The following is a 25130-nucleotide window of genomic DNA, read 5'->3' on the forward strand; positions in this document are numbered from 1 at the left end:
TGGAGCCGAAACGTCGCGTCACCACTGGGTGAATAAACAGCTTTCTTTTTTCACCATACTGGAGTGCTGCTCTATTTTCTATTCATATATATATATATATATATATATATATAATGTCTGTAAATCGCTGCAGAATAATATTTGATTGTTTGCTATAAACTACACTGATCTCTTACACTTGTTTTTATAAATCTCCCCTATACTGTCGCCATTGCTAAATAGTAATTGTTACGATATCTGTTCACGTTTTCCATTGTATGCTGCGTGGGCAGTTGCCGGATATGTGTGGTTGTGTATCTATATTTGTGGTGTAAACAGGTCTATTGTGATTGTCCATATTGCCTTCCTTTGCTGGCTTAATTAATTTTTCCATCCCATTATACACTGCTCGCTTCTAGGGGTTATGTCCACCTCTGCAGTGCTGATACAAGGTGGACGGGATGGCAGCTGCTGTGCATGTGTGCGCCTATGTGCCCTCCATTTTCCTATAGTGTGCAAGCACGGCCACCACTGCAGGATTGCAGGGTGGTCGTAACCATGGAAATGAGCAGTGTATAATATGATAGAAAAAAGAATCAATCCAGCAAATGCGGCAATATGGACAATCACAATACGTATATTAGTAAGAGCCTTGTATTAACTTTGTCTACATGATAAATGCCATTTTCTGAAGTGAGAAAACTCCTTTAATGTACACTGTAACCTGGTAATTTATTTTTATAAAAGTTTCATCTCAATTCATAAAGGGGTTTTCCAAGATTTTAATATTGATGACCTATGAATAGGTCACCAATATCAGAAAGGCGTGGGTCCAACACCTGGCACCCCGCTGATCAGCTGGTTGAAGAGAAGGCCGTGTCCCGTGCGAGCGCAGCCTTCCCTTCATTGTTTACCTGCTCGCCGTCAAAAGCGCAGCGGTGAGCAGGTGTAACTATAAGCTGTCCCCTTCACTTTTATGGGACGGCTTGTAGTTACACCTGTCAACGGCAAGCAGGTAAATAATGAAGAGGAGGCTGCACTCACATGGAGCGTGGCCTTCACTTCAACCAGCTGATCAGCGGGGGTACTGGGTGTCAGAACCCCGCTGATCTGATATTGATGACCTATCCAGAGGTCATCAAAAATCCCAGAAAACCTTTTTAATACATATTGGCAAATCAAATCACAAAGTCCTAAAATTAAGTGATAAATCTTTGGATGCTGGCAGCTGCCTCTAGGGGGAGCTGAATGTCTATGGATTAATACAACTGCTATTGAACTCTGTTGTAATGCAAGAATACACTAGTGATGTGTGCTTGGAAGAAGTTTAGTAGCTGCCCCTTCCATCATAACTAAGAAACTTACGTGAGTCCAACTATACTTATATCCATCTACATTGAGTACTGGCATCACATAGACATAGAGAAGGTCCAGGATTTTTTTCATAATTGGATCAGTTTTATAGGTATTAACAGCCTATGAAGAAGAAGACAAATTAATTACTAGTTTCTAATCTTTATCCGGAGGTTAATTCTATGGAAGACTGAAAAATATCTTCCTAGACGGTAGTTACAGATATAGTACCTCCTTTACAAACCACTGACAAAATGCCGGTCCAATCCATTCTCTCGCATGAATTCCACAGTCTATCCACACTTCTCTCTTAGAGGACTTCTTAGTGGAAAATGGCTTGGCTCCCAACTGATTGGAGAGAATCTGTATTTAGTGATTATATATAAAATCAGTGCAATTACTACAAATTAAAGGGATTATCAGGTTTCAGCAAATGACTTAGAATAAAAATGGGAGCAGTACTTACCCAAGGAACTGCAGTGTATCCAGTGCTGCTGCTCCTGTTTTCCCCACTGGGCTTAGTTTACCCAGCTGCAGTGAACAACATGAGACCACTGCAGACCATGACCCACTCAGAATCGGTTGGGTTTTCAGCAGGCAGAAGTCAATCCCCCCCCCCCCCCCCCATTCCCATCAGAAGGTGATGCCATATCCTAGCAGTATGGATGGTAATAAAAAACCTTAAATGGGGTTTTCCAGGAATTCTTTCCTATTTAGTAATGGCCACTAGTGTGTATGACCTGATGAAAGACTTATACTTACCTGCTCCCTACCACTCCAGTCCTGCATCCTGGCTCCCGTTTGTCCATCTTCTGGTCCTGGGCTTGTTTACTTCTGGCTGGGGTACGGACATAATCACCTGCGCCGGTATAGCTAACGACTGGCTTCAGAGGTGACATGTCCGCAGGCGGCACATCACTGCTGGGTCACATGCTTTGTGGGAACACGTCACAGCTGAAGTCAGTCATTGGAGTGCACAAGTGATCATGTCCATACCCCAGCCCAGAAGTAAACGAGCTGGGGACTGAAAGATGGACAAACGGGAGCAAGTGCACAGGGCCGAAGCAGCAGGGAGCAGATGAGGTTTGCACTAGTTTTGCTATGGTCTAAACTACTAACTAAACAGGGAAGAATTCTGTATAATTGTCTTCACAGAAACTCTTCACAGGAGGTCACAGGTACTTAAAGGGAACCTGTCACCGGGATTTTGTGTATAGATCAGAGGACATGGGTTGCTAGATGGCCGCTAGCACATCCGCAATATCCAGTCCCCATAGCTCTGTGTGCTTTTATTGTGTAAAAAAAACGATTTGATACATATGCAAATTAACCTGAGATGAGTCCTGTATGTGAGATGAGTCAGGGACAGGACTCATCTCAGGTTAATTTTCATATGTATCAAATCGTTTTTTTTTACACAATAAAAGCACACAGAGCTATGGGGACTGGGTATTGCGGATGTGCTAGCGGCCATCTAGCAACCCATGTCCTCAGCTCTATACACAAAATCCCGGTGACAGGTTCCTTTTAAAAGCGTCAAAGCAGGCCTGGCCAGCCACAAAGTGTTAACAGCAATGCAAGCCATCTGTCTTCAATTGGAGATGCTGAGTAGTTTCCCAGACAAGGCTGCAGTGGTCCTATGTACACTGTATATGCAGATTGTTGCAGTGGCATAGATGGTGGCATTTTAAAGGTGAAACCCTATTAAAAGGGTCAGTTTAATATATATTTGGAAATTAATAATTAATTAATTAATTGCATTACTTGATATATGGACAGCTTAATCCTTAAAGGGGTGTCATTATAATGAAGTAAAGGAAATATCACAACTGGAGCATTTTTGTAATAGAAAGTAAATTACAGTCAGAAGATACTAAGGTCACTGTTCAGAGCCACAGCCAGCAAACTCAGACACTGCACCAGTCCACTCCAGTTGGTAGAAAGCTAAGCGGACCCCTAGGTTCTTCACCAGAGCTCGCCGCAAAGCTGGATGGACTCGGCTGCTAGGGACCCATGTTGTGTCTGCTGAGTAAGGTAGCAGAAAACTGGTGTGAGCTTGCCAGAAGCAGACCTTCCAAAATGGTTGTCAGGAGTAGTCCAGGAGAGATGGATAGTGGCAAAATAGCAGACAAAGGGTTATTCCAGAAATAAGTCATAGTCAGATTACCAGGAAAAATGGTATAAGCCAAATCAGTAGATGATTGGTTAATCCAGAAAACAATCCGCAGTCAGAATATCAGGAGAATCAGAAAACAAGGAGTTAATGCAGAAAACAACTTTCAAATACAGTAGGAAGTATCACAAAGTGCAAGAGCCAGGATACAAAGGAAATCACAGGCAATGTTGCTGAGTTGCAGTCTTACACCCAGACATGCACAGTATCTTTGCTGGATAAACTCCTAACAGTAACTAGTTTTTCATGCTTAGTTATATTAAAATTGCATTTAATGGTAGGACAGCCCCTTAAAAAAAACACTAAACATAGAAAATGGGCTAATAACGAAAAGTATCTCAGCATTTCCCCCTTAATCTCCTTCGTTCCTTTGGTCATATTTTGTGTGTGCCCTAGGAGCTCAGCCCCACTCTTCTTCCTCCTGACAATCCTGTGTCTGGTTGTAAGACAACAGTCCAGGGCAGGAGCCTCCCTCTGTCCTGTCTGCAGTCGGGCAAAAAAATCACAATGCCCAGACGAAGATGGAACACCAGCCAGAAACTAACCTGTAATCTCTGCTGGATTTCTCCTAGACTGATTGTTTCAGAAACATGTAATGAACCCTGCAGACTGACAAACAACTATATTTCTTGTTTAACTTTGTCATTCATTTCCCTTAAAACAAGTTCTTAAAATTTTCTCAAGAAAGAAGTGATGAACAGATATCAAAGTAAGAGCTTGACCTCCACATATATGACTGAGTGGTAAGGAGCCATAATACAGTGTCTGTTCCTCTTTATGGTACTGTATATGTTTCTATGGATATTTTTTTCTGCATAAATGTTATTCCTCCCCAAAATTATTTGCAAGATAAAACTGATATGGTACCTGTTATAGAATATCATAAGGAACCCATATGGAAGTATGTGGATTTGATATAGACCCTGGATGGAATACCATAAGGAAACATGCAGTCAAAAAATACCATGCCATACAGAGCAATTGTGCATCTGTACAGTGGAACTGATCTTTCAGTCATGTGCATGAGTATTACAGGGGTTGTCCTATAAAAAATGTTCTACAGTTTTCAAACTATCACCTGGGTAGGAATACTTTGATAACTGCATGTATTAAAGATTTAGCATAGCCACTGAGTTATTTAGTAAAATGTATCTGTATAGCTCCACCTGTTGTTTGTTTTTCTCTTATTTCTTTGTCCTGCTCACTGAGATGGCCGCACATGCTCAGTTTCACCTTTCAGCTGCCTCCTAAGCTGTGATAGGGAGAACTGAGACACGCCCCTTTGGCTGCAGCAGAAAGGACACTCCCCTTGAGCTTTCAGCTTTATATCAATCTAGCAGAACAATGAATTGGGAGATCTCTGGATCCATGTGTGGTACAGGGCCGGTTCTAGCCTTGTTAGAAAGTGATTCTCATGTATTAGGATATCTGATTTTCATTTTTTACATTAGTCATGGGATAACCTCTTTAACAAAGTTCCAGAAAAATCTGTATACATGTTATTTTCACACTTGTACATGTTTTTTGCAGCGATATAGGAAAACTGGCAATTTTTTTTCAATGGAGCATTGTTAGCAGGAAATCACTGCTTGGGTTTTCAGGTTCTCAGTGCTCTTACCTTGAGTACATACAATGGTCTTCCCTCATAGGATGTTCCCAAGGAAAACATATGAACGAGGTTGGAATGAGTTTTATTCATGTGATGCATCCACTTTACAATCTGGAAGCAAACAGATTTCATATTTCATACAACAGTGATGTTTCTGTCCAGAAGCAGTCCGTTTTTACAATAGATTTGTTCCAATGGGTTTGTGCACATGAGCATTGTTTTTCACTGACCATCTGTCCATCCAGGAAAAATCGCAGCATTTTCTATCTTCATCTGTTGTTCACACAGGACTGGTCTGTTCAAGTCAATAGGTCAGTGAAAAAAACAGAACTACACTAAAAGACTATCCCTTAGGTCCGTGGTATCCCGGCCTGGATTCCTGCTGACAGCAGGAGTGCACGGCGTCGTTGGTTGCTATGACCCCGTGCGCTTCATGCCGCCGCTGCACTACAGTAATACACTCGTATAGATCATAGTCAGCAGGAATCCAGGCCGGGATACCACGGACCGTTCACGGAGATATTGAGTAATGTTCTTCAGTTTTTCTTCACGTGCTTGAAAAACATATCAAAAACTGATCCTCTTGGAAAAGCATGAACTTAGGCTACTTTTACACTTGCGTTGTTAATTCCGGTATTGAGATCCGGCAGAGGATCTCAATACCGGAATTAAATGGATCCATTTTGATTTTGCACATCAGGATGCATCCGTTCCGTTAGGATGTGGTTGTGTGAAATGAAAATGGAAAAAAAATGGATCCGTCACTAAATACATTGAAAGTCAATGGGTTAAAAAAAAACGGATCTGTCACCATTGAATTACATTGTTTTCAGTGCCGGATCCATTTTTCCCCCCGTTTTTATGAACGGGCACAACACTGCAGCTTGCAGCAGTATTGTGTCTAGTCACAAAACGGAATGCTGCCGGAACGGAAGACATCCTGATGCATCCTGAACGGATCTCTTTCCATTCAGAATACATGAGGATTAAACTGAAACGTTTTTTTTCCGGTATTGAGATCCGGCAACAATGCAAGTGTGAAAGTAGTCTTATCAGATTTTCAGAAAACACTGAAGACAACTGGGTAAAACATCAGTTTTTCGCTGACAGACTAGTTCTGTATCACTCTTGTGAAATAAGCCTTCTAGAATCATGGACACATCCCATATTAATTGACACCCAGTCTGTATTTGTGCTGTAAGGGCACGTTCATGTTCACACATCAGAATCCAGTTCAGAAATCCGAAGCTGACCCGTGGATCTAAGATGCAGATGTTCAGTTTACATTTGCGGATCCGCCTGTGGATTTTCATTCTATAGGGCAGGGCTGGCCAACCTGCGGCTCTCCAGCTGTTGTAAAACTACAATTCCCACCATGCCCTGCTGTAGGCTGATAGCTGTAAGCAGTCTAGGCATGCTGGGAGTTGTAGTTTTGCAACAGCTGGAGAGCCGCAGGTTGGCCATTCCTGCTATAGGGCTAATCTGCCTATTGCAGTTTCTGTATGGAATCCATGCAAAGTATGAACATGCTCCTTTTTTTTTTCAATCTGCGACATGGATTCCAAATCACCGCATTATTCCTATTATAATCAATGGTCAGTTAGGAAAATGCACATAGAAAAGACCCTATATGAACATAGGTTGGATAGTTTATCACATCCCCGATCTAATTCTCATTCTCCTGAATCTGATCCAACGCCAGATATCCACACCCCATGCACCCAGAAGCATTAAAGATTTCGGCTGTTGACTGGTTCCTGCAGCCATAGATCCACTCCACTATTGTGTTAAGATGGCCGGACCACTGTACAAATCAAGCACTTGTACCTTCTACCCTCTTTCCTCATAGATTGTAAGCTCTTGAGAGCAGGGCCCTTATTTCCCTCGTTTTCATTGTTGAATTGTCTGTTGCTATGTTATTTATGACATGAGCTCCCTGAACTGTAAATCGCTGCAGAATATGTTGGTGCTATGTAAATAAAGATTATTATTATGATTATTATTTTTAATAACATGACCTAAAAAGTACAAGCCAGTGTTCACATAAAATGTTATTGAAAGAGAACCCATTGACTGTTCTATTTCAGTACTTGTGCTTCTGTTCCTCATGAAATAACAATTATAGAGTATTTTTCCGTTTTTCTATTATTTCTCCTGGAAATGTATTTAAACAGTAACAACTGGCCGTAACCATTCCCTGTGTCAATTGTTTTTTTTTACCATTTGGATCATGTCCCTACATACTCAGTGCTAACAAGATCAGGCCAGTATGTCAATGACCCTATTGTCAAGGGCGATAGTAACTATGGTTGAGCGAATCAAAGTTAAAGTGGACTTCGATATGAATTTCAGGAAAAATTTGATTCGCCACAAAACCGAATTTCCCCATGCTTTGAAATCGTGGTAAAATAAAAAAAATAAAAATCTTATACTTATCTAATCCATTTGAGCGCGAAGAGGCTACCATCCCGTGCAAAATCTCGTGCACGGTGACGTATGATGTCACCACGCCGACCAATGTGATGACGTCATCACGTGCTACGCAAGATTCCAAGCAAGATGGCAGCGGCTCAAATGCATGAGGTAAGTACAATTTCATTTTTTAACCTGTGAAAGGCGTTAATGTTCATCTCAGGTGCCGTGATCAGAGGTGAACAGGGCATGTGATGAGGTTCAATGATGGGGGCGGTGCAATCGCCGTTACCTGTCATTGTACCAGCTATTTACAAAGAAATGTGCTTCGTTATGAAGTAATTCGTCACAAAGCAAATTTTTTTTTTTGTAAACTTTGGCGAAGCAGCTGAATCGAATTTTTGAGAACTTCGCTCATCTCTAATAGTAACACCCAGATGACGTTTTATTCATACATCTCCAGGAGGCATAACAAAGGGATAGCACAAGCAGAACTCCAAAAACACATTGATGCTCCAGAATGATCTCACATGGTGTACCTGTGAGGAGTATTGTCTGGTCCTCTTTAAGTACTCATGTTTATTACAATTACCAGGCTTTCATTACTTTTGGGGACTTTACTCCTAGCTCTTTTAGGACCGTATAGACACATCTCAGGTACTTATAGACAAGTCGTACAGTATGTAGCACTGGACAATATTGTGTAAACCTGGGGGTCGGCAACCTCTGACACTCCAGCTGTTGTGAAACTACAGGTCCCAGCATGCACACTTGCTCAGCTGTTCTGAGAAGTGAATGAAGCATGCTGGGAGATACTGGAGTCAATACTCCTGTACGATCAATGCAGTTAACAAAAGCTGACATTCTGTTAACAAAAGCTGACATTACAGTCCATTAGGTAGTTAAAACTGCTGTAAAAGTCATAACTGGATTGGCAGTAATGATGTGTCATTACTATGACAAGAGACACAGCTGCATTCACCTGCGGCAAGGGACAGTCCGCTGATGGTAAGAGATGGTAAGTCCGCTGCTATAGTCGTTATATGTAATATGCCGTTGTACAAACACTTGAAACAGTACAGTAAAACATATAAGAAACGACCATCCAAAAAGTGGTCTCTAGTGGGGCTATCCTCTTAAAAAAGATCTGTTACCTCTCCAGACATGTCTGTTTTAGTAACCATTTGCATTCCCCATGTAATAACAATTCTGGAGTATTTTTTTCTTATTGCACTGGACGAGTTCAGCATCTGGGGGATCCCTTGCCCATTTTGAGGTTTATACGAAATATGTCCCTTTTATAGACCAAGTAATAGAGCATCTTATAGATGCCAGTTGCAGTTCAGCAACAAGGACATGGAGTCCCCTTTGTGGATGGTAGTGTTGGTACCCAGTGTAGGAAGGCCAGAGTGGTGTTAAATTGGTCACAATATCCCTGGAGATGTTGTGTATACGGTTGGATCCCAGACATGGTCGTCCGAAGCAGTGCAAAAGGGGTAGTTAACTTAGATAATGTAGAAATAAAATTGAGTCCTGGTTATATGGAAGTTCAACAGTTGCTTTACTTGGCATAAACGATAATCCATACAGTTTCCAGACTTTATCTTGGTTCCAACAGGTTTTAGCAGGACATTGGCAGGCAAATAACTTCTGCAAAACAAACTTCTCTCTGCTGAATCTGTAGTGTACTCTCTCAGGACTGCTATGCTGTAGCTTTCTCAGCTCTGCTATGTCATTAATATTAAATAGGAAAGCTTTCTTTTCTGCTTGATGCTGTTGTTCTAAGTCTGTCTCCCACTGTGATCCTAGGAACTTCTTGTCCTGGTTGGCTTTTAGGGAGAGCTCAGTCCCACCAGGGACGAGCGTCTGCTTTCCTCCCTATAGCATGGAGTACAGGAACCAACTGATTCTACCAAGATCGTACTTGCTCCTCGGAGGAGAGTATAAGAGAGCTGGAAAGCCAGGTTCCAACCTCTATAGAGTAGCACTGGCAAGTCTGCTGCCACCAACTGGGGAACCAGGTTATTGCATGAACAATACAAATGCATAAGAAGAAATGCACACTACATGGAGGACCTGAAATAAAAGCATAAGATGACATGGTTATTGCAGATGCAGACAGAAGCAGGGTGTAGGAGTGGGAATGCCACTTGGGGGCGTTACATTCCCCCTTACTTAAGAGGCAAGCCGCCCTCGGCTTGTGCTTAGGGTAAGTTCCAAGGGTACCCATGGGAAGTTAAAGTGCTGCATTAGACTATATATACAGTTACTAACTGATGTAGCAACGGCTACCACAAGGTCTCTGCCCGGACGAGTAGGGTGTCCGAGAACAGTTTCCCTCTCAGGTATAACCAGAGAACCAAACAGGTGTGCACTAAGCGCTCATTACTGACTGACTTTTAGGTATCATGGCCGTTAATGCCAACTAGAGCGTGGGTGTGTCTTTACTCTGTAGTTCCACCACTATGCAATGAAACGCTAGCAAATAGAAGGGTGGCATTATCCAGTATTCCCTTCCGGCAACAAACAGGTAGCTACACATTTACATCCCTAAGGCTAGGCCTAAAGCTTTAGGACACATCAAACTAGGAGTAGTGATCGGTTTCCTCCCACATTTTCATGAGGACTATTTCCTCAAAACACACAGATTAGTAGCGGGTTACCCTTACAAAGTGTTAAACCTGCTTGTGACTTTACCACTTGGTCCTACCTGTGCAGCAATACATTACAATATCATACCTAGGCTTTCTAGCTAACACAAGAGAAATACAGGACCATTAATACTTTTAATTCTTCAGAGGCAGTCCGTATGAGTAATAAAGCATAAACGCTAACTATCTGACTAGCAATAGAAAGTCCAGAGTCTATTTAGAGTGCAAAAGAGGTCACATTGTACTCGTGAAATAGTCCATACAATGGGCTAAGGTGCTTGAACGTTGCTGAAACTTTAAAACGTTAGTGCAAAAATATCACAGTAGAAATCACAAAGAGCTCAGTTATATGTTTGAGTCTATTCTTTGGGTGCTTGCTTGTAACGTTGCAAAATGGGAACATATAATGCAAAAAGTCATTTGTAATCCACATGAGGTAGTAAAGTTATTTGTAATGCACATGGGGTATAGTTGAAGTTTGGAGTCCATGAAGTTCAGGCACAAAAAGGAAGGGAGAAAAAGAAAATATAACCACAAAACAAGGGGCAAGTTTCTCAAGATGTGTCCACGTCTTGGCTCCTATTGTCTCTATAATGAAACACTCGTTTCAAAGGATTCCCGATAATGGGCAGTTGGGATACCTTTGTTGGTCCATTGAGATCTCCGCAAGAGCAGTTCCAATTCTCCGGGGGTAGCAGTAGTGTCCGGGACGTGAAGGAGGATCGGCCACTGGACTTGGTTCTGCAGATGCAGGGGTTGCAGGAATTGGCATCAGAACTTGAATTTAAGGCAGAGAGAACCATTGAAGGGGGTCCAGCATGGACCACAACTCTGTTGGAGTCTCAGTCACTTAAGGCAATGGTGGTTCAAGTGATTTATCCACTTCTCTTAGCTGTTCCTGAACAGGTTCCTGCAGGTATTTCTTGAGCCTGTTGCGGTGTACTCGCTGAGTACCTTTATCCGCTCTCTGGATCCCCCAGCGACTATCCAGCTTGCTTACTGGGTGATTGTTCCTGAGCCAAACCTTGTCTCCTGGTTGCAAGGGCTCAGCATGTACATGTTGTTTAAAGTCCTGTTTTTGTTTTTGTTGAGCTTTCTCTATTTTAGAGTCCACTATTTCTCTGGCATCCTCTAAGCGCTTCTGATCCTCTTTGACCCACTCAGATTGGGGAAGGAGTGGTTCAGAGTCCTGCACAGGGATGTCAAGGGCAAGGTCTGCAGGTAAGCGACCCTGCCTTCCAAACATGAGGTAGTATGGGGTGTACCAGATGGAGCAGTGAGTTGTGTTGTTCTACAGGTACACTAATTGAGGCAGAAGCAAAGGCCACTTGGCTCTCTTGTGAGGTGGTATGGCCTTGAGCATATTGATCAGAGTTTGTTTCATCTTTTCGCACAGGCCATTCCCCTGTGGGTGATATGCAGTGGTCCTCAGTTTTTTGCAGTTGTACAAGGCACAAAGTTCATAGAACAACTGAGACTCAAATGCTGATCCTTGGTCAATGAGGATCTTGTCAGGACACCCATATGGCAGAATGAAGCTTTTCCACAGAGCAGCTGCGGTAGTTTTGGCTGTTAAGTCCTTCATAGGTAAAGCCACAACGAACTTGGTGTAGTGGTCTATGATCGTCATAGCATAGCTGTATCCAGATCTGCTGGGTTCCAGTTTCACGGGGGTTGATGTCCACAATTTCCAGTAGAAACGTCGCCTGATGGTGGCTACCGTCTTTTGGGTTCCAAAGTGACCAGACCTGTTATGGTACATGTCCATTACCATCTTGGCATCTCTCCGGGGCACCACTATCTGATGAATATACTCATAGGTGACTGATGATGGTGATCAAGCGTTCTTCTGAGGAGTAGATCTCTCTGTATGAAGAGCATTCTCCGTTGTCGCCAGAGGCGAAGTAGCTCCGAATCAGCTCTCCGTTGCCGAAATCTCTCCGGTACTCTCCCACTGGAAAAGTAATCCAATAGTTCTCCGATAACTTTATTCTCAGCTTGTAGATGGAGCCAGAGCTCTTTCTCAACTGGAGGTGAGGGACCACTGGTCCTTGGAGTATTAGAGGCTTTGGAGACCTGGTGCTCAGTGCGTAGAGCTTCCTGCCGTGCAAATCGGGAGTAGAACATAGGCATTTCCACGTCTTTCCACTGATCGTCTTTGGAAATTAGTTCATTCTGGGCAGGTAGCCTGGATAAGGCGTCAGCATTGTCATTAGCTTTGCCTGTCCGGTACTTAATGGTAAAGTCGAAGTTTGCCAGTCTAGAGGCCCATCTTTGCTCTAGAGCTCCCAGACGCACAGCGTTCAAATGACCCAGTGGATTATTATCGGTATAGACTGTGAAAGGTGTGGCCGCTAGATAATCCTTGAATTTCTCAGTTACAGCCCATACCAAGGCCAGGAATTCCAGTTTGAAGGAGCTATAATTGTGGTAATTCCGCTCCGGTTCTCGTAAAGATCTGCTGGCGTAGGCGATGACTCTTTCGGTTCCGACTTGAGTCTGAGATAATACGGCTCCTAACCCTTTCTTACTGGCGTCCGTATAGAGACTGAATGGCACGCTATTGTCAGGGTAGCCCAGGACTGGTGGTTTCAGTGAGTTTTTGTTTTAGTGGTTGGAAAGCGGTCTCTTGCTCTTTATTCCATTCTATTGGTATTTTAGCATTCTGGCCGCCTTTGGGATGACCCTTCAAAAGCTCCTGGATGGGCTCCGCAATTTGCGCAAAGTGTGGGATAAATCTCTGATAGTAACTCGCAAATCCGAGGAAGCTCTTGACCTCTTTGCCGGTCTTAGGAGCGTGCCAGCTTTGTACGGCTGCTATCTTATCAGGGTCCGGGTTCACGCCTTCAGCACACGCAACATATCCCAGATATTTCACTTGGGGTTTCAACAAGTGACTCTTTGAAGGTTTGACTTTCAATCAATGTTGAGCCAGTGTCACTGACGTTCCCGTTGCAGGTACCAGGAGATCGGAGAGACTGGCAACTCGTGGGTTAAATTGACAAGTTCACTGTGGATCTTATTGTGTCTGTGTTTTGGTGAATGCCACACCCATTGCTTCAGGTGTTGCTTGTTGGTAATTTACCTTTCCCATAAGTAGATGCTTCTCACTTTTGGAGGTGTGGTTTATACATTTTATTTATGCCTTCTAACTAGCTGGTCGGTTGTACTCTGTGGTGCTTCTGGAGTTGCCAGTTTTCTACTTTCAGATAAGTCTTGTCTTTTCTTATTGTTTTGTGTTTGTTATATTCCCTGTTGTTGTATCTGGACCTGAGACAGAGACTTCCATTCGTCCATCTGGGGAGGAATGGGTTGTCTCTGGTCCTAACCTTATTCCAGGGCCTTATAGGGAAATAGGGGCCTAGGTATCCTGCATATGAATATTCCTACCTTCAAGGTATATTCATATTGATAGGTAGTTAGGGCCCGGATTAGGGTTGTTTAGGAGGTGACATGTTCCTTCCCTAGTTTCCAGGCAAAGTTACTGTTCCCCTTCACTCCTGTGTTTAGTGTGGAGTTTTTCCCCCACACTGATCGTGACAGCCAGAGTCTGGAATACATCTGCTAAATGCTGTAAATGCTCTTCATAAGTCTTGGAGTAGACGATCACATCATCCAAGAACAGCAATACGGATTCAAAGGTTTTGTGTCTAAGGCATCTTTCCGTGAGTCTCTGGAATGTCCCAGGGGCATTACACAGTACAAATGGCATGTAGTTGAACTCGAACAGACCCATTGGGGAAGTAAAGGCTGTTTTCTCCTTATCTTCGCTATGGGGACTTGCAAATAGCCACTGATTAGATCCAGGGTTGAGAAATAAGCAGCAGATCCCAGGGCTTCTAGAGACTCTTCAATTCGTGGCAGGGGATACACCTCTTTGTGCGTCATGTTGTTAATTTTGCAATAATTTCGTTCGTTTGACCATAGTCAAAGGGGTGTTTGCTGAAGACTTGGTGGTGCACCTTAGCTAAGTCCAACACACCTTTGAGTGGTGGCATCTCCGATGTGTAGTTCGGCCCACAAAGGCTGGTCAGACGGATCTTTCGCTACTTCCGCTGTTTGAATCGCTTGTTGTGCAGCAACAGTAGGGGAATCCAGGACGTCTTGTAGACGGACATGACGTAGACTCACCACTGGATCATATTTCTTTACTTACACAGCTTCATCACTTAGATTGACCAAGGGGATGGGTACTCTTCCACGCGACACAGTGATCAGCCTCCTGACGACTCGTTCAAGAGTGTGATCCTGCAATTGTAGGGTCTCCACGAGGGCCTGGTAATCCTGACCTCGGATCCCGATGGAAGCTCGGCACCATATCAGGGTCTCTGCTCCAGGTTAAAGTCTAATAGGTTGAGCATCGTTGATGCGAACGCGGCAGATTTCTCCCTGTTTGTTACAGAATTTTTGTTGAGCAGTTAGCACTTGGAGGGTCTGGCTGATGACACGTTGAGTCCCACTGGATGCCATTAGTAGAGTTTTCTTCAAGGCTTCTTGCACTTTGGTGTAACAGTTCCCGATTACATTCATCCCAAGGACAATAGGTTCTTAATCGTCGTCTGGAACTTGGATCATAACTACTCCCTGGTGTAGGAGTTCGGTATCTTTAATCGGTAAAGTGGGTTACCAATAACCTAGGACGGGTACCGTTTGGCTGTTATTAGCTCTGATGTGGATACAGGATTTCGGGGGTTGTTTCAATTGGGCTCCTTTCTGGCATATTTCGAATGCTGATCGGTGGATGGTAGTCACTTGAGATCCGGTGTCAATCAAAGCAGAAAACGTTACCCCATTGATGCTAACTTCAATCACAAGGCGGCCTCCCGCATATCTAGGCATGAAGGCTGGATCTTTGGGACCTAGTATTCTTCCTCCCGAGGGGCGGTCCTTGGCCTCAGGGGATATTCGTTTAACTGCCAGCAATTATCTTCAGTGTGTCCATACTTCTGACAATACCGGCATTTCGGTTTTCTGGTGTGTCGATGCCGGGGGCTTGACAACCTACCGCTCGGTCGATGTCATTCCTCTCGTAGACCGGGTGGAGGACGGTCTCTGGGTGTAGTGGTCACTTTCTCGACCTTGGGTTGCTGTTCCAGTCACTCTAGCTCTTTCCTCATTCTCTCCATATTCCCAGCTAGGAGGGCAACTTGGGCATTTAGGGCTGCTGCAGTATCTGGGACAGGTGTCTGGGCCCCACGCTCCGCTATCTGGTTGTGGGCAGCGGACTGCATGATGAGCCAGGCCTTCCTATCTTCAGGCAGTTCAGAGTGGTGATTTTCCCCCAGGATGCCAATAGCAAGCTCCTTAAAATCTAAGAATGGGATATCCAGGTGCTGAACGGACAGCATCTTCAGCTGGCGTTTGAGAGGTTTGTCAAGGACACCTTCGATAAACTGCTCCCTGAGGGTCTCATCTTGTCCCTCAGCTTCATAGGGATCTAGGTGGATAACTGCCCGCAAAGCTTCTTGCAGCGATAGGGCAAAGTCTCTTAATGACTCTGTGGGCTGCTGTCGTTTCCCAAAGAAATGCATCTTTAGTTCAGAGGCGGTCCTAGTGTCAAAGGTGGCACTGAGCCGGTCTAGGATCTGCTCAGCTGTTTTTCGCTCTAGCTGGGGCCAGGACTTGACATCCCGATGCGCAGCTCCCTGTAACTGACCAATCAGGATTTCCACTTTCTGGTCCTGAGATACTGAATATAGCTTAAACGTAGCCAGCATTTTATCACAGAATTCCCTGAGTGAATGGGTTTCTCCTGCATAACGTGGGAGCCAGGGTGCTCCAAAGTAATATGGCATAGTAAGAGGCATGATTCATGTGGCTGCGGCTGCCGCAGGTGGATCGCTACAGTCCAACTAGTTCATCTTCACTGTCAGACATGGCTTTTGGATATTTGCTACCAGTCTAAAGAGGTAAATGTAGGCTAGATTGTGATTTTTGCGCGTTGCTATGGACAACTGCAGCGGAATTGGTGTAAGGCTCCTTTAATAGTCGCTGCGATTGCACAATTTTGGGGAGTATAATACTCTGGCAGACAGATAACAGTCCCAAACAGTCTTTAATAACGTTGCTTTCCCCAGTAGTACTAACTCAGGTCTCTGGGCGCAGTTTCTCGGGATCCGGTGAAGCGAGAACTGCCTTTGCCCTTTTCCAAGATGGCCGCCGCTTCACTTCTTCACTTCCTGTAAGGGCGCTGTCGATTTCCTTTGTCTTCCCTGGTGCGGGCGTGAGCTGAAAACAAAGGAGGAGCTTTGGGGGCGGAGTTGCTACTTCCCTTCTCTTTACTGTGAAGTTGCTCCCTGTAGGAAGGGCTGAATTTTCCCGCTGCGGAGGGGGCGTTTCTTGTCTTTCCCGCTTCTGGACTGGACAAGAACCAGTGTCATCAATGTTAAGATGGCTGATTAACCCTTGGGGTGCCGACACGTGCAGATTTGCGCCTTCCGCTCCGTGGTAAATTCAATAAAGTCACTTCTCAAAGGTTTTCTGTTGATTATGTAGGCTTTACAATGGGGTGGCACACAATTTTGCGTTATCAGAATCCTGTTCATGACGCCAAATGATGCAACGGACGGGTTCAGCGTCTGGGGGATCCTTTGCCCCTTGGGAGATTTCTACGAAATATGTCCCTCTTATAGAGCAAGTAAACGTGACTCCAGTTGCAGTTAAGCAACGAGAACATGGAGTACCCTTTGTGGATGGTAGTGTTGGTACCCAGTGTAGGAAGGCCAGAGTGGTGTTAAATAGGCCACAATATCCCTGGAGATGTTGTATAGCACTTTGTCACGGTGCTCCTTACCTGGATACGGTTGGATCCCAGAAATGGTTGTCCGAAGCAGTGCAAAAGAGGTAGTTAACTTGGATAGTGTAGAAATAAAGTTGAGTCCAGACTTGGTTATATGGAAGTTCAACGGTTGCTTTACTTGCCATAAACGATAATCTATACAGTTTCCAGACTTTATCTTGGTTCCCAACAGGTTTTAGCAGGACTTTGGCAGGCAAATAACTTCTGAAAAACAAACTTCTCTCTGCTGAATCTGTAGTGTACTCTTTCAGCTTTGCTATGCTGTAGCTTTCTCAGCTCTGCTATGTCAGCAATATTAAATAGAAATGCTTTCCTTTCTGCTTGATGCTGTTGTTCTAAGTCTGTCTCCCACTGTGATCCTAGGAACTTCTCTTCCTGGTTGGCTTTTAGAGAGAGCTCAGTCCCCACCATGGACGAGCGTCTGCTTTCCTCCCTAAAGCATGGAGTACAGGAACCAACTGGTTCTACTAAGATCGTACTTGCACCTCGGAGGAGAGTATAAGAGAGCTGGAAAGCCAGGTTCCACCCTCTGCAGAGTAGCACTTACTTAAGAGGCAAGCCGCCCTCGGCTTGTGCTTAGGGTAAGTTCCAAGAGTACCCAAGGGAAGTTAAAGTGCTGCATTAGCCTACCTTATTTTTTTCGCCCTATAAGATGCATTTTTTCCCCCCAAAAGTGAGGGGGAAATGGCAGTGCATCTTATGGGGCGAATGCTGCAGTTTACACTGATACACCAACGACCGCATGCTGCACAGCGCGGTCAGCGGGTGTATCAGTGGGGAGGGAGGAGGGGCTGGGGACTTGCATCTAGTTTTGAATGGTAGTGGGGGGCGGTGCAGTCACTGTATTCTATTGCACCGGGCCCCGCTCACTGTAGTAATCCTATCTATAACTGTAAACATTGTTTAACTATAATCTTCAATATAATCCATTAATCTTCACTTACTAACGTCCGGATCAGGCAGGAGGGCGGTCACTGGCAGTGTAACGTACTACGTCACGCGCCTGCTCCGCCCACTTTATGAATAAGGCAGGCGGCGCGGGCACGTGACGTAGTGAGTTACGCTGCCAGTGCCCGCCCGCCCTCCTGCCCGATACGGACGTTAGTAAGTGAAGATTAATGGATTGTATTGAAGATTATTATAGTTAAACATTGCCTACAGTTATAGATAGGATTATTACAGTGAGCGGGGCCCGTTGCAATAGAATACAGTGACTGCAACGGGCCGCGCTGCCATTACAAAACTAGATGCCGGCCCCCACCTTCTGTATTGGGGGTAATTCACACTACACATGGACACTGTTATGGGGGGGATCTGTGGATGACACATAGTGTAAAGGATCTCCTGGCACCCCGACCGGGTACCTCCGTTGATGGATGCTCCCAGTGCCTCCCGAGGACTCCAAGCACTCCGCTCTACACCAATACCACCACAGGAACCAGGAACAGCTCTTACAAGAGCTAGGAGTTATCGCCAGGAGAGTATACACGTATAGCAATCCCCACACACATGCTACGAGGCTCTATGTTGAATGTAAAACAGGAACTCTTTAATGGGTTATTTTTCAGCCTTTTATGCAGGTCTCCTAGCAAGGGACACTCCCCCGGGGCCCTTGTATTGCATTTACAGTATTGAAACCTTCCCAGCAATTGTACACAAAACCCCCTTCCCTCTGTCTGTAACGCAATGAACAAAATACAATGAGCATTGTCTTTGACGCAATCAACAAAGTACAATGGGCATTGTCTTTGACACAATCAACAAAATACAATTACCAAAACACATTGGGCTCTGACTGTGATACAATTACCAAACATAATGGGCTAACCTAATCACTCACAGACAGAAACCACACATTTTTCCCAAAACACAGAAAACACCTCAGAACCCCACATATCCCCATAATGTATACATCCATGGTTATCTCTGATCTTGGTGAACAACATATCCAAAAATCACCCAGATCCGAGCAGGGGTTCCCGAATTCCATGGAAGTCACATTTGGCCGGCCGCAAGCATGGCTTTCCTGCCCAAATCAGTTCCACAGATTTAAGCTGTCTGTCTTCTCCTTCAAAGTTAGTATGGGCCATAATCCTGAGGCAAGAGGCTGGCAAACAGGCCCCTCCAAAACCCAGTGGCGAGGCTATTTTCGCCACACATCTCCCCCTCCCAGGGAAGACTAACCAGATACCTGACCTCACGCCGGTCGGTACCTGAGTTAGTCTGGCAGTCCACCCACAACCAAATACTGGACCTGTTGAATTTGGTAGCCTGTCTCTGTCCAGTGAGTCCACCAAGGTTATGTTGGTAACTGGTACTCCCGGTCTCTGTGTTGCTCCCTGGCTTGGAGTGGAGGTTGCTTTGTGGGCAGGGATCAGCGGTATTCTGCCCTGGTGCCAGCGCTACCACGGGAGAAGCCTGGTTGGAGCCTGGTTGTTGGAGGGGGAGACCGACTGTCTCCCCTTTGGATACCCAGCTCTGCTGCTGGAGAGGGAGACTGACTGTCTCCCCTTTGGCTAAACAGCCCTGTTGCTGGGGGACAGGATCGACTGTCCCTACCCCCTGTGCTGTAAGTGCAGAGACCACTGTCCCATCTGCACTGTTGTGGGGCTTACTATCTTCCCCTGGTGCGTTAAGCTGCCACTGGGGAGAGGTGGTAATGAGCTCCTCTCCCATACATACTTCCAGCCGCTGGGGAGGGCGACCAATCATCTCTGCTCCCAATACAGTGTCCTGCTGCTGGGGAAAGGAGACTGGGCTCTCTATTCCCTGCTGGACACTCTGCCGCTGGGGGACAGGACCAACTGTCTCTGCCCTGTGTAACTCAGCCTGCCGCTGGGGAATGGAGACTGGGCTCCCAATTCCCAATAAATCACATTGCCGCTGGGGAGGGTGATCGACCGTCTCCGCTCCCAATACAGTGTACTGCTGCTGGGGAAAGGAGACTGGGCTCTCTATTCCCTGCTGGACACTCTGCCGCTGGGGGACAGGACCGACTGTCTCTGCCCCCTGTAACTCAGCCTGCCGCTGGGGAATGGAGACTGGGCTCCCAATTCCCAATAAATCACATTGCCGCTGGGGTTCTTCCCAGTAAACCTCCACAATATCTTCCCAGCTGAAGAGGTCTGGCTCTGGGTCTGTCACTCTGCTCTCCTGCTGAGCCTTCTCACTGGAGTGGAACAGCTGCTGGTAGTCCTGTTCCAGCTCCATCTCCCGGGTCACCAGGTGGACCAGGTCCTGCTCAATCTCATGAGTGTTGTCCCAGTCATACCTGCTCTCCCTCCATTCTAAGAGATCATGGAACCGGGCTTGTGTAGGGCTCCCAAACTCCAGCTCTAAAAAAGTCTCCCATAACAAGCCAGGACCATCAAACTCCTCTCCCTCTGGCTTGTCATGCTCAGCTGTCCTGGGTAGGTACTGTGCCCCATACCACCAGAGCGCCTGGTAGGCATCTTCCAGCCACAGCTCCTGCCATGCTAGGTGTTCCAATTTCTTTACCCATTCCTCCCGGGGCTGCTCTCCCAGGAAGGGCATCCGCAGGGCTACTCGCTTCTGCAACCACTGGTCTTCCGTGGGGAGTCTCTCGTCCCGCATATACTCCAGAATACCCAGTGCCTGGTACCAGATGCCTTTGCGGATTGCATCTCAGTCATCCATGACACCCTCATCGTACTCCATTGCTGTTTCCATTTTGGTGCTGTCAGGGTCGCTGTACTAGGACATGCGTTGCCCTCAAATTGTAAAATCCATGGAATGGTGTCTCCTGTAGCTGTCCTTCTGGCTGTGGGAATGATCCCGCCGCTTGCCACCAATGTAAAGGATCTCCTGGCACCCCGACCGGGTACCTCCGTTGATGGATGCTCCCAGTGCCTCCCAAGGACTCCAAGCACTCCGCTCTACACCAATACCACCACAGGAACCAGGAACAGGAACAGCTCTTACAAGAGCTAGGAGTTATAGCCAGGGGAGTATACACGTATTGCAATCCCTACACACATGCTACGAGGCTCTATGTTGAATGTAAAACAGGGACTCTTTAATGGGTTATTTTTCAGCCTTTTATGCAGGTCTCCTAGCAAGGGAAACTCTCCCTGGGCCCTTGTAGAAGACTGTGACAGTTTATATTTTAGCTAATCACATGCATTTACAGTATTGAAACCTTCCCAGCAATTGTACACAAACCCCCTTCCCTCTGTCTGTAACGCAATCAACAAAATACAATGAGCATTGTCTTTGACGCAATCAACAAAATACAATGGGCATTGTCTTTGACGCAATCAACAAAATACAATTACCAAAACACATTGGGCTCTGACTGTGATACAATTACCAAACATAATGGGCTAACTTAATCACTCACAGACAGAAACCACACATTTTTCCCAAAACACAGAAAACCCCCTTAAAATCCCACATATCCCCATAATGTATACATTTATGGATAGCTCTGATCTGGGTGAACAACATATCCAAAAATCACCCAGATCCGAGCAGGGGTTCCCGAATTCCATGGAAGTCACATTTGGCCGGCCGCAAGCATTGCTTTCCTGCCCAAAACAGTTCCACAGATTTAAGCTGTGCGGCCGGTCTGTCTTCTCCTTCAAAGTTAGTATGGGCCATAATCCTGAGGCAAGAGGCTGGCAAACAGGCCCCTCCAAAACCCAGTGGCGAGGTTATTTTCGCCACACATAGCATAAGATGCTATATGTGTCATCCACAGATTCCCCATAACAGTGCCATCCACAAATGCCCCCATAACAGTGCCATCCATAGATGCCCCCATAACAGTGTCATCCATAGATGCCCCCATAACAGTGTCATCCACATATCCCCCATAACAGTGTCATTCACATATCCCCCATAACAGTGTCAGCCACAGATCCCCCCATAACAGTGTCAACCACAGATCCCCCCATAACAGTGTCAACCACAGATCCCCCATAACAGTGTCAGCCACAGATCCCCCATAACAGTGTCAGCCACAGATCCCCCATAACAGTGTCAGCCACAGATCCCCCATAATAGTGTCATCCACAGACCACCATTAGTTCAAAACCCACCAAAAGCACACCTTTTGGTTCAAAATATTATTTTTCTTATTTTCCTCCTCAAAAACCTACGTGCGTCTTATGGGCCGGTGCGTCTTATAGGGCGAAAAATACAGTAGTATATATACAGTTACTAACTGATGTAGCAACGACTACCACAAGGTCTCTGCCCGGACGAGTAGGGTGTCCGAGAACAGTTTCCCTCTCAGGTATAACCAGAGAACCAAACAGGTGTGCACTAAGCGCTCATTACTAACTGACTTTAAGGTATCACAGCGGTTAATACCAAATAGAGCGCGGGGCTGTCTGTAGTTCCACCACTATGCAATGAAATGCCAGTAAATAGAAGGGTGGCATTATTCGGTATTCCCTTCTGGCAACAAGGTCTAATTATGCTTTACAGTTTGTCACCTTAATGATTGAAACAGGTAGCTACACATTTAGTAGCACTGCCAAGTCTGCTACCACCCACTGGGGAACCAGGTTATTGCATGAACAATACAAATGCATAAGAAGAAATGCACACTACATGGAGGACCTGAAATAAAAGTATAAGATGACATGGTTATTGCAGATACAGACAGAAGCAGGGTGTAGGAGTGGTAATGCCACTTGGGGGCGTTACATTATGACTCTATGTTGTGCCATTACTAGCTGGGGCGTGTCTGTGCATAGTCTAACACTACCAGCACTGACTGAATAGCGTCAGACTATGCAGGGACACCCCCCCAACTGGTAACACCCATCTGGACCTTTATTGCAGGCTACTGTCAATTCATTCAAAAACTTTTAGCAGGAATAATATAGGAATGGTACAACACCATAGATGCTCCAGAATTTTACAGAATAGATGCTCCAGAATTGTTATTACATGGGAAACGGCACCCCCTCCAAAGCTAATTTCTTAGCCTAATACCTATGCTACAATGAAAGAGCTAATTGCCCATGGCCCTTTCTGCTCGCTCCCTCTTGCCCCTACCTGGTGCTGCCTGAGGCGATCGCCTCTCCTGGCCTCATTGCTGGTGCACACCTCTTCTTAGCAAAGCTCTGAGCATTACTGAGGAAAGCCTGTCTTTAGTCTTCAGTTCCACTAAGCGCTTAAGACGCCTGTGTATAACATACAGAGGCTCCCGGCCTGCTTCTTTTCACTACACCAGTCCCTGGCTATGCACTTGTGTACTATTACTGCCCATCAATCTGCCCATCTGACTTACACACTGGCGTCTTCAGCACTCAGTAGAAGACAGACCTTAGCAATGCTCAGTTATTGTTTAGCTAAGAAGACTCTTTAAAGGGGTTTTACAAGATTTTTATACTGATGACTAGTGTTGATCAGAGCAAGCTTCGGATGGTTTATATAAAGTCGCTTCGTTCAAAATTTTGAAATAATACTGTACGGACATTAGTCTCCGTACAGTATTAGAATGTATGGGCTCCGATGAGCCAAAGTTAGTTATTCGCAAAGTTGCATTGTTGACATTGTTAAATAACTTCAGTAGTTGATTTTTAAAGTGGAAAAACACTTTAAAGCTTGAATCCGAACTCGGCTTCAGTTCCAACTATTGCCTCGGAACCGAAGCCAAGTTCGGTTTCAGTATTATTCCGAAGTTTTGAACGAAGCGTCTTCGGATGAAGCATCCGCAGCTTGCTTCGCTCAGCACTACTGATGACCTATCCTCTGGATAGGTCATCAGTATCTGATCGGTGGAGGTCCAACACCCAGGACCCCCACCGATCAGCTGCTTGAGAAGGCCTCCTCTTAGCTCACAAAGTATAGCACCATACATTATATAGCGGCTGTGCTTGGTATTGCAGCTCCGCTCCACTCACTTCAATGGGGCTGAGCTGCACCTAGGCCACGTGAACGATGAACATGATGTCAAATGGCCTAGGCAAAGCCTTGACATTGCCGGTGCCTTCTCAAACAGCTGATCAGTGGAGGTCCCAGGGGTCAGACCCCCACCAATCAGGTAACAAATCTCAGAAAACCCCTATAAACTGGAAGGACAATTACTGTTAAACTAGTAAAGGATATTTTATGTAGATTTTTGGTGTGATACAGACATTAGGATGCAAATTTATTTAACAGTTTCTCAAAAGTAAATCCTGATAATGTACTTTCATAGTTTTCATGCTCTGAAGAAACTTACCTCTTCAAGGGGATGATAATCTTCATAATCATATTTTGGCAATGATCTACGTTTCCTTTTAGATTTGGAATGATTCTGTTTTTCAATCACATTCTGCAAATCTTGTAATAGAATACTAAAAAAAAATAAAAATAATAATAATAATAATAAATATATATATATATATATATATATATATATATTATATAGTTATACTTGTTAAAGTGTACCCCTTAAGGCATATAAAAAGTCAGTCCATTTGACAATATATTTCATTAAAACGAACCTACTTTTTTCTACTAATTTTCTGCACACAAAAAAGTAGACATAAAGGAGAGAGATGCAGTTGTAGTTTCTCTTTCTGTATCAGTGAGACTGAATGTTGTACAATGGGAGGGGAGCAGAAGATAAAAATTGTTCAGGCCTCCATGAGGATACAGGGAAACATGAAGCTAGCCATACACTTTAGACAGCTTCCGGGCTGAATGCTCAGTCAATGGACAGCAGTTTCTCCTAACATCCTCATACACATGCACGCTTAATCCACTGACAGACACCTATAGTGGTGCCTTATCGCCATACAAAAGCATTAGGCATGTTGAAAGCAAACATACCCGATCATTCTTTCTGATGACACCTGCGGCCGATTCTGCTGTTATTGGCAGATTCGGCTGATACTCATCTAATGTGTATGGCGACCTTAATGCAGGCCCTGCATGGTATAAAGTTGCAAGAAAAAGTATGTGAACCCTTTGGAATAATATGGATTTCTGCACAAATTGGTCAAAAAATGTTATCTGATCTTCATCTAAGTCACAACAATAGACAATCACAGTCTGCTTAAACTAATAACACACAAAGAATTAAATGTTACCATGTTTTTATTGAACACACCATTTAAACATTCACAGTGCAGGTGGAAAAAGTATGTGAACCCTTAGATTTAATAACTGGTTGAACCTCCTTTGGCAGCAATA

The 25130-nt window shown here is 44.9% G+C and overlaps 1 protein-coding gene across 1 annotated transcript in view; it reads right to left on the reverse strand.

Annotated features, from left to right (window-relative positions):
* The window catches only part of CPA6 (carboxypeptidase A6), a 241128-nt gene that overhangs the window by 16159 nt on the left and 199839 nt on the right, over positions 1-25130 (reverse strand). The window contains exons 4-7 of the mRNA XM_040432198.1: positions 24175-24289; positions 5124-5225; positions 1564-1680; positions 1345-1455 (exon numbers count right to left, since the gene is read on the reverse strand). Coding sequence (XP_040288132.1) covers positions 1345-1455; positions 1564-1680; positions 5124-5225; positions 24175-24289 — 445 coding nt within the window. The remainder of the gene's footprint in view (positions 1-1344; positions 1456-1563; positions 1681-5123; positions 5226-24174; positions 24290-25130) is intronic.

The sequence above is a fragment of the Bufo bufo genome, chromosome 5, assembly GCF_905171765.1.
Source record: "Bufo bufo chromosome 5, aBufBuf1.1, whole genome shotgun sequence".
NCBI classification, from domain to species: Eukaryota; Metazoa; Chordata; class Amphibia; order Anura; family Bufonidae; genus Bufo; species Bufo bufo.